This window comes from Sus scrofa, chromosome 1, assembly GCF_054392235.1.
Source record: "Sus scrofa isolate SSC_HxYL_T2T_F1_AM1 chromosome 1, Sscrofa_HxYL_maternal_Yorkshire_Landrace_v2.0, whole genome shotgun sequence".
Lineage (NCBI taxonomy): Eukaryota > Metazoa > Chordata > Mammalia > Artiodactyla > Suidae > Sus > Sus scrofa.
In genome coordinates this window covers 78,389,324-78,399,631 of record NC_139383.1, presented here as the reverse complement: position 1 = coordinate 78,399,631, position 10,308 = coordinate 78,389,324, and the positions used below count along the sequence as shown (strand labels likewise).

Here is a 10,308-nt window from a genome sequence, read left to right as displayed (position 1 = left end):
AATGACTGCAAAGGTACCTATCAACTGTAGTGGCCATTGACCCATCCATATGGGTACCCCTCATAATTGTAGCTCAACTTGGCTCCAAAGTCTTGGAAGGTTACATGACTTAGACACATGCAGTAGCATGAGATTACAGGCCAAGAGGAAGAGGTTGGGGCTGTGAGCAGTATATTTGACAGGCTCATACACTGCAAGCCTTGTTCCTGGCCCTTTACAAAGCACCTCTTTAGGACGAAAACAAGATGTTCTTTGTCAATAAAAGTTCATGCATTTCAGTAATGAAGTCATTTTCCAGTGCTGCAGTGAAACATATTCTTCTCCCAAGCCCTCTGGGTGAGGACTGTCGGGAGGAAGAGGGTGGCCAGCCAGTCTCCAGGGAAGGTAGGAGCACAAAGAGGGCAGCAGCCTGTCTCTAGAAAAGGAGAAACTTTGTACAAGAAAGTGGGTGCCCTCCCCCCCCCTGCCATCTGGGAGCCTCCACCTCCCAGCTCCAGCCAGGAATCCCTTTTACACCCACTTTCCTGCAAACTAGCTGGGCCACATAAAAGATCTACATAAATACAGATAAGACATCCGGCACCTTGGCTAAACAAATAAGAGATGTGAGGAAGCAATCACAAAAGCTGAATATTCATCTGGGACCCTTGAGGGGCCCCAAACTGAAAGGGGAGGGGAGGTCGCGAGGAAAGCCCCGCCAGTAGTGTCAGAAAGGCCTGCTTGGAGGGGGAGGGCCTGGAAGTGAAGGTAAAAAGGGAGCGGTGAGAATGGGTGTGGGAAGGAAGCCAGGGCAGCGTAGCCCTCAGTCGGCCCTCAGTCAGTCAGGGACAGGAGGCGGCCGGCGGCGCTCTCAGGACTCGCCCCAACCCCACCCGCCTTTTGATGCTCAGCTTTAAGCTCCATCCATCTGTACATTCTTCAGCCAGAGCCTCTGGGGAGAGAGAGAGAGAGAAAGTGAGAGAAACAGAGGGGGAAGACAGAAAGAGGGAAGAGGGGGTGGGGACAGGCTCTGGCTTACTCTCTCACTCTCCCTTTTTCTACTAAGTTGCTCCGCGGGCTGACTTGAGTTCCCCCATCTGGATACTGCAGAGGCAGAGAAGGTAAAATAAGCAGGGAGGCACCGCCGCACTACGGGGAGGGACCGGCGAGGACCAACAGTGGCTGAGCCCCTGAAGGAGCCCTGTCGGATGTCAGCGGAGAGATGGCTTTGAGCTCAGCCTGGTGCGCAGTCCTGCCCCTGTGTCTCCTCTGGGGCGCCGCCTGCTCCCGCGCCGCGTCCGGGGACGACAGCGCTTTTCCTTTTGACATTGAAGGGAGTTCAGCGGTCGGCCGACTAGACCCGCCTGAAACCAGCGAGCCCCGCGTGGGTCCAGGAAGCCTGCCTCCTGCTACCCAGGTACAGTGTCCCTGCCATTGTCACCCTGCTGGGGCACCTGTGCCCGGTGCGCTGTATGTACCACACTTGTCTCTCTCTCTTCCCTCTTTCTTCCTTTCCCCATCCGCCTTGAGAATTTCACTGGAACCAGGTCACCTCAGAAACTTGAAATAAAAGTTTCACTTTGTAGGCTGGATTTGGACATAGTGAGTTGAGAGCTGAGGCCTTGGAAAGCATGTCCCTGTTCAAGCTGGCAAAGGACACGTGTCCTGATACTTTAAGTAAGCTAGACTCCTACCTGGAGCTGCAGTGGCACGTCTATGATTTTGTGCCACTTATATGTCTCAGGGAATCATGTTTGTCAAGCCACGCCACTTAAAGTGTGTGCCCTGGCACTAGCTTGCTGCTTCTCTGTGATGTTAGGACAGTGAGAACAATACTACAGGGCCAATCCTTTTGTCACAGATTAAACAGAAGGTCCTTGGAGGGTGAAAGCACTAAAGAAGCTGTTAGGACACTGCAGAGCAGATACCTTAAATAGACAGGAGCCATTATATTCCAGAAACAAGAAGTTGTGGTGAAAGTCAAGCCCCATCCCAAATGTAAAAATGCTGGGGATATGCTGTTAATAATATGCTTATTCAAAGAGCTGCTGTTTGAATCCCTTACAATGACATTTATGTTGAAAGCATAACCAAAGTGTAGAAATTGGGTAAAGGAGGATGAATCCAGAGTAAGTGATTTAAGGGTCCCCTGAGCCGAGATGGACCACAGCATGTCCAGTGCGTGGGAGATACTAAGGAGGAGGAAAATGAAGTCACCTAAGTTCATGGGAAAGGAAAGACCAGTTGACCTAACAACACACACACACACACACACACACACACACACACAAAACCCTGTAGCTATGGTTACAGCAGCTATAGAACCAAAGCAGTTATGGGGTTATTGATACCCTTTCTCACAGCACTGAAGTCTAAATTATTGCTATTAATCTTACTAATTGTTAGTATAAGTGTAGTAATTAATTACTACAGATAAAATAAGATGGATGAAGATGGTCCTTCTCCAGGAGTGAGCCCTATGCATGCATGCCAGCAAATGAAGGGAGAATGGGTAGGGCCAGAGCATACCAACCTCCAGTGTGGTGTGAAATGTAATCCCCATGAGAAAGAGGGGCACACCTTCTGGTCAGCTTTGTCCCCAGACATGGGGAGAAGCCAGAAGCAGGAGACACTCTACACAATGGGAAGGCTTCGCTTCTCCACAGGCTTGGAGTTAACCCTTGCCCCCCACCCCCCACCCCCAGAAGCCTTATCTCCACCTGTTGCTTTGAACTTTGTGGAAAGTTCCAGAATGAAATGCTTGACTTAAGAGTAGGATTGCCAGATAGAATACAAGACACCCAATTAAATCTGAATTTCAGATAAACAACAAATAGATTTTTGGTTGTGTCTCAAATATGTCATGGAACGTGTTTATACTAAAAAATTACTCATTATTCATCTGAAATTCAATTTGTCTGGGCGTCCTGTATTTTTACCTGCTAATTCTACAGAGACAGGCACACATAACTTTTTGTAACTCTCATCCCACAAAAAGTAAGAAAAAATTATTTTTAGGGAATCTTACATTTATTACTGAGATTCTGAGCAATTTCTTATATGCTCATATGTTCAGTGAAATCATAGGAAGGCAGCATAGGAAAGTGTTTTAGATGGCAAGCTTTGCAGTTTGATGGTCCCAAGTTCAAATTTAATTTACCTGCGCCTTACCTTGGACAAACTACAGATGCCCAACTTGCATATAAAGAAACTGAGGCTTAGAGAAGTTACTGACATCTACTTTATACTTCATACAGTTATTGTAATGAAATTAGACAAAATACATAGAGGGCTGTGTTTCTGCTGCGGCGGAGTGGGTTGAAAATCTGACTGCCACAGCGTGGGTCACTGCAGTGGCTCAGGTTCCATCCCCAGCCCTGTGCTGTGCGTTAAAGGATCCAGTGTTGCTGCAACTGCAGCGTAGGTCACAACTCTGGCTTGTATTTAATCCCTGGCCCCAGAACTTCCATACACTGTGGGTGTGGCTATAAATATATACATATATAGAAATATATACATATATACATATATACCAATATATGTATATACAGGGCTTAAAAAATAGTATACGTGACAAAGTATAAATGCTTTATATATCCTAAGTGTTGGTGTTATTAGCTTTATTTATAAAACATGGATTACTGGATTAAAAGAAACCCTTATGTGGAAATATTTTTCCAAATTTTATTTTTATGGTGCTATTTTCTTTATATTGCTTGTCTGTATCCTCCCAATCAGAAAGAATGGCCTGTAGTGAGTTAAATTTGTAATACTGTCAGACACTAATAGGTTCAGAATGTCCGTTGAGGGTTTTAGTTTAGGGAAACAGAAAGAAGCTATTAGTCACTCCAGAGGGTCAAAGTAGATGATGTAGAAAGGGTGGTACTGGGGTAATTACGTTCCCACTGCATAGTTTCACATAATGCCTCCAGTCAGCCTGCGGTCCCACAGAGATCCCAACGTCCCACCCTTTGGGTTTCCCATGCTCTTTGTAGCCAGTAAGGAGACCCGAAAGCAAATACATTCTGGAGATTTAATAACATGGTACAACCACGCTACTAAATTGGTTCAGGAGGTTGTATTTTCATCTACAGAAAGAGAACATGGACTCATATAAGACATTACTCGTGGGAGGTTTGAGAGGTGGATGGAAAGATAGTCTAAAAATAAAATCATTTTTATTTGAATTGCATTTATATGAATGGTTATTCCTCAATTCTCCTTCAAAGGGAAGGAAGGAAAATACTAAGGTGAGCATGGAGCAGTGGAAGGTGCCAGGCTGAGGGCCTTCTGAAGGCTCTCCCACGCTTCCCCCTAGCAGGACTGGTACCCTCTCCACCCCTGAGCCTCCACCCTCAACCCAGGTGAGGGCACACTGGTGCACAGAGTGAGTTAGAGGAACAAAGGCATTAAGTATGCACTGAATAAAATGGTGGGGAGCCCTGGCTGACCAAGAAGAAAGGCCCTTCCTTTCTTTCTAAAATAAGCACAGGTTTCCCCTAGGATGCAAAGAATTTGAAAAGAGGAGCACTCATGGGTAACTCTGTGCTAGTTGCTGAGATTTTCTCACCATTTGCTTTTTTACATGCAGGTAATGTGTTGAGTCCATTAAGAGTAATGGTGAGAGCAGTGATTCTCAGTAGGTGGGGATAGGCAAAGGGGAGATGAGGCAGTTTCAAAAAGTATATTTAGGAGTTCCTGTCGTGGCTCAGCAGTTAACGAATCCAACTAGAAACCATGAGGTTGGGGGTTCCATCCCTGGCCTTGCTCAGTGGGTTAAGGATCCAGCGTTGCCATGAGCTATGGTGTAGGTCGCAGATGCGGCTCGGATCCAGCATTGCTGTGGCTCTGATGAGGGCCAGAGGCTACATCTCTGATTGGACCCCTAGCCTGGGAACCTCCATATGCCACGGCAGCGGCGGCCCAAGAAATGGCAAAACGATAAAAAATACAAAAATTTTTTTAAAAGTATATTTATTATTCCAGTATTTCACCTGTAATAAAAGAAAGTCTTGATTTTATTATACGCACTATAACAAGTGAAACTAGGCAGAAGTCTCCTTGACCAATACAGAGAGAGATGCAGAAGAACTGGAGGGAGTGCAGAGATGGGTGCAAGAAGAGCGACCTTCTTGTCTATCAAAAAGCAGCAGGAGTTAAACAAGGTCAAGAATACTAGGTTAGAGGTTGATTAAAAGAAGTCCTTAGTTGGGAATATTTCTCAAAACTTTATTTGATGGTGCTATTTTACCTAATATTGCCATGTCTCTGTTTGTTTATATCTTTCGTTGCTGGAAAGAAGCCACCCAGAGACTCAGAAGAAGAGTGGGGGAGCCTGCTGGAAGGTAAAAGCAGGAAGTGGTAGAGGACCAGGGTGCTCTTTCTGCCTTTGCTAGATTATTGAGAAAATAAGGGAAAGAAGTGGCAACATTAAGCAAACGTCCCTGAGAGGAGGGGAAAACAGGAGTTTATCTCCTGGTAACCAGACTGGGTTTTGCTGTGATCTGCAGTCCTGTGCTCCAACACATAGTTAGATGCCCTTCCACTAAAGGAATACAGTATGTTTATGGACAGCTTAGATCGTTCACTATCTGCTTTCCTTTTCCTTATCTTGCTTCCTTACTTTGAAAGGGGCTCTGCAGAATCACATTAAGACCTCTAGTCACTGCCCTGGGCCATCCTTCTCTACTGGGGTTCCACAGTGTGGTTGGTAATTGGTCTCCCACCCCCACCCCAGTCTGCAGCCCTTATTTCATTCACTTAATATCATCCCAGAATACGTTTGAAGTCCTACCAAATGCAGAGTAATAAAGCAGATGCCAGGAGGCACAGGAAGAAAATAGAGTCCCATCCCTACCCTCAAGGAGTCAGCAATCTTAGAAAAATATACACGTGGTCACGATATAAAGCAGAATGAATTAATGTTCTTTAGGAGTGGCTATCGGCTAAGTGCCATGGGGGTAATGTGGAAAAAGTATTACTCCTGAGCTAGACCAGCAGGGCAGAGCCACCGGCTCCCCAAACACTAAAGAAGCTTCCTGGGCAACATGATTTTAGAAGGACTAGAATATAGTATCAGTAGTAATATTAATAATAGCGTGGCTTATAGATGATACTCACTGAGAACCACATGCCAGACACTGGTTTCAGCATTTTCCATGAATTATTTCCTTTAACCCTCATAACAGCTCAGTGGGACCGGTATAGTCCTCATTTTGCAAATGTCAAAACTGAGGCACAGAGCATTTGTCCAGCCACCTTGCCTGGTAAGAGGCACAGCTAGGAAGGAGATCATGAAAGTAATTTGACTGTGCAAGAATACCTAGGGGAAATGTGGTTAGGTAAATAGAACTATCTGTATGAATAATTTTAGTCCAAGTTTGGAAAATGGAGAATTCCATTTGCTATAATTCCAGAGTTCTCAGTTTTAACCAGGAGAAATGTTTTTTAAATTACGGTACAATGTACATAAAATTTATTATCTTAACCATCTTTAAGTGACATTAGGTACATTCGCCATCTATCATCATCCATCACTATCACCACCTCCATCTCCAAAATTTTTTCATCTTCCCAAACTGAAGATGAAATACCCAATAACTCCCATTAGCCTTTCCCCCCAGGACGTGGCAACCACCATTCTACCCTCTGTTTCTCTAAATTTGACAACTCTAGGTATTGCATATAAGTGGAATCTACAGTATTTGTCATTCTGTACCCGGCTTATTGCACTTAACCTAATGTCTTCAAGGTTCATGCATGTTGTAGCATGTGTCCAAATTTCATTCTTTTCTAAGGCCGAATTAATACTTTATTATATGCATATATCACATTTTGTTTAATCATTTTTCTGACAATGGATATTGAGCTGTTTCTACCTTTTGGCGGCTGTGAATAGTGCTGCTATGAACATTGGTCTACAAGTATCCATTTGAACCGCTGCTTTCAGTTCTTTTGCCTATATACCCAGAAGGGGAAAGGCTGAAACAGAGAAGATTTTTAAACTCAGATTTTTATAGAGGCCAAGCAGAAAATAACTGGGCAGTGAAAGGAGCACATCCTGTAAGTGATGGGGCCCAAGCAAGAGCAGAGGAAGGATGCCTCTCCAGAGCCCACACCCCCTCCCCTTCCACGGCCCCAGTGTTGCCAGGCCTTCGTTTTTTCAAGAGAAGACAGAATCTGGATTCTTATGTGAAATTGCTGACTCAATTTTTTTAATGTCCTGTGGGACAGACATCTGATGGCCTGATTCAGCCTGAGGACTGTTTATTTGCAGTCTCTGCTTTACAACATTTGAAACTCACCTTTCATCAAAGGCACAATGTGGGCATCTAGCCAGACAGATGTGCTATGAATCCAGCTCCCTTACTTTCTAGCTGTTTGACTGTAAGCAAATTAGTTCATCTTTCAGAGGCTCAGTTTGTTTGACTGTAAAATGAATACAAATGTATTTGCCTTGCAAGATATTTGTGAAATAACATGTTAAGCTGACTAACTCAATGTCTGCCCTCATCCCCTCCCTCTTTTCTCCTTCCCTCCTCACTCTCTTTCTTCCACTATCTGTTTTTATCTTCCTGAAAGTTCAGATTTGTAGTATCAGACTACTTTCATCTAAATTTTTACTTTTTTTTGCAAATTTGATTACTTTTAACTTTTGCTTACAAATTTGCTGATTATACAACATTGGAGAAGAAGCAGACTAGGTTAATTATTATAATCACTGTATCCCTAGTAGTTCTTTAAACATAATCTTTGCCCAGAAATAGGATAATCTGAGCATTTAAGAGACATGAAGGAGTTTTTCCAAATCACCAAAAAAAGCTAACCAAAAGAACCCAACATATTTGCTATAACAAGGACTATAACCTTTTTTTCCTTTCACAATTAAATTCTCAAAACTGACTTGTCATAGTTTGTTAAAGTACATTATGCCAAAACACTCCCCCTTTTTAGGTTTTTTTCCTTGCTCAAAGTAACCATATAAATATAATAACAGCCAGACATAATTTTGGGACATTTGATTGATTAGAAATTATTAAAATTAGATTGCTAGTACATGCTTTGAGCTCCAAAACTTATCATTCCCAAACAATTATTTGTGTGTTTTCTAAAGCAAGTAATCTGCTACTTGACTGAGATATAGTGACTACAGAGAATAAATTTAAATATCTACTCCAGCATTTGCCAAAGAGCAGCATTCTTTTTTCAGCTGTTTTTCTTTTTGCTCCTAGTGTGGTAAAGTTAAATTCTGGGAAATGGTTTACTAAAGGGAAGTTTAACCACAGATGTTTGTAATTCCAACTTAAGTTTCCCATCAAAGTCTTAATGAAATTCAGCTGCCAGTGGCTCAGCTCTGAATCTGAGTCTTTTTATCATGAGAAACTTGGGGAAAACAGCATTCCGAGGATGAATGGTAGTGGGAAAATGTCTGTATACAAGCCTAAATCCTCTGCATAAAGAAAAAAAAAAAATACGTGAAGAAACAAATTCTGTTTTTTAAAAAAAAAGGAGAAAGAGGGGTGGTCAGATGTACTTTGAGTAACATGCAATATTACTCTTTTATTTCCAGGAATTTCTTAGTTTGTGTGTTGTGTTTTGTTGGAAGCTAGAGATCTAGTGTTTACCTAAATGGAGTGAAGTATCAATGTTTATGATTCCATGAGAACCAATGAGTTGGAGAAATCCCATAACATTAACAGCTGCTTTAGCCCACGTCTCTTGGAGACTACAGTGGTGATCCAGGCTGCATACGACAGCTAAAGGGACCTTGGGCACATGCAGACTTGGTATAGGAGTATCTGTTTTGAAGTTATGCCCTCCATGACATCCAGGGGCATGATTACTTTAAAGGAAATCAGATGTCTAGAGATCAAAGATGTCTTCACTAAAACTCACCTCAGAAGTGACTATTACATGCAATACTGTTGTCTATTCACAAAGTAAATTGCAACATGACACACTTCACTAAGCAACTCTAAAGCCAAATGTCAACCCAAAGGAATGCATAATATAGACATCAGCAGAAGGCGAGACAAAGGTCTAGCAAGCCTTGTATCATGGGATGCCAGGGCTACAGAACCATCTAGAATCACAGCAAGAGCCAGAGCACAAATTCAGGGTTTAAAATCATGGCCATATTCTTGGTCCACAGCAGGATTATTCCACAGCTTTCAAGGTTCGCAGCCACAGTGTGTGTGTGTGTTTCCCTCTGATAACAGTGATATAATTCGACAGGCACACCCTAAATGTAACCTCTCTTCCTGATGAAATGTCATGAGTCCTGGGAGCAGCAGAAAGGTTCTGTCAGCTGTGATTCTGTCGCTCCCCAGCTCACGGGTGAGGTGCTAAAGGCCTGTTATTCAGAGACCGAACTGAATCTGAATGCCTGGAGATGGGCCAGCATTTCTCTGTGGAACATAAATAACTGCCTCCTTCTACACTGTTCCCTTGGAATTGTTGTCTGTTGTGACCAATGCCAGCAGACACCCTGAAATTCCACTCATCAGAGAAAAGCCCCAAAGCCTCTACTGCAGTACAGAATTCAGCATAGAGGAGACCTGTTTAAATGCAGAGCCATGGGCGACGATTATTGGAGGTATAACTCTACTGTACCTAGCAGTGGGAGCCATAAGATCAAAGGGATCATAGGATGTTTAATCTAGAAAGGGAGTTTAGGAAATTCAGGCCTCTCATTTTGTAGGTGAGGAAGCTGAGTCTCCAGGGGTTAGGGTGCTTCACTCAAGGACACAATGCTCATTGGCAGCAGTACCAGGAACTATGTCTTCTGACTTCCAGCCTTATGTTCTTTCAAATTGTTTCAATGGACATAATCGCCTTTAGCTTTAGAAGCTGGGATCATTGAGCAAAATATTGCTTAATGATATATGTATTTTTAAGAGAAAAACTGTTTATCCTCAGTATATCATTATCCACTTAACTCTTTATTGTTTCTACTTATCCTTAAGTTGAATTATCAGTAGGAGAATCTCACAGAATTGAATGGAGTGGGAAAAGCAGTGAAGTGTGAGTCCACAACTGACTATTCTGGTTCTTGGTTATGCCGCTAACAACCAGATCACCCTTACTAGTTAAAAGAACCTAGGCAAGTCCCTTCACCTCCTGGGGTCTCAATTTCTACAGCCTGAAAAGAACAAAACAAAATCAAAATTGCCTCTAGCAACAAAGTTCTGTCATTGTCTAATTTAGATCAAATTTTAAACTAGTTGAAGGGAAGTTGACTTAAGTAACAGAATCACTGAGAGTCACAGCTGCTGTCCTACTTAGAACCCCAAGATTTAAGATCCAGAGCCTGAAGGAAACATAAGGTCC

At 43.0% G+C, this 10,308-nt stretch overlaps 1 protein-coding gene across 5 annotated transcripts in view; it reads left to right on the top strand.

Annotated features, from left to right (window-relative positions):
* Positions 1-775: 775 nt before the first annotated feature.
* Positions 776-10,308, top strand: part of LAMA4 (laminin subunit alpha 4) — a 152,490-nt gene continuing 142,957 nt past the window's right edge. For 3 of the 5 annotated variants that reach the window (XM_084962777.1, XM_084962764.1, XM_084962748.1), the window contains exons 1-2: positions 776-954; positions 1,046-1,396. In XM_084962777.1, coding sequence (XP_084818903.1) covers positions 1,202-1,396 — 195 coding nt within the window. In that variant the 5' untranslated portion in view covers positions 776-954; positions 1,046-1,201. The remainder of the gene's footprint in view (positions 955-1,045; positions 1,397-10,308) is intronic. The other 2 variants (XM_084962772.1, XM_084962757.1) reach the window with 1 other exon arrangement.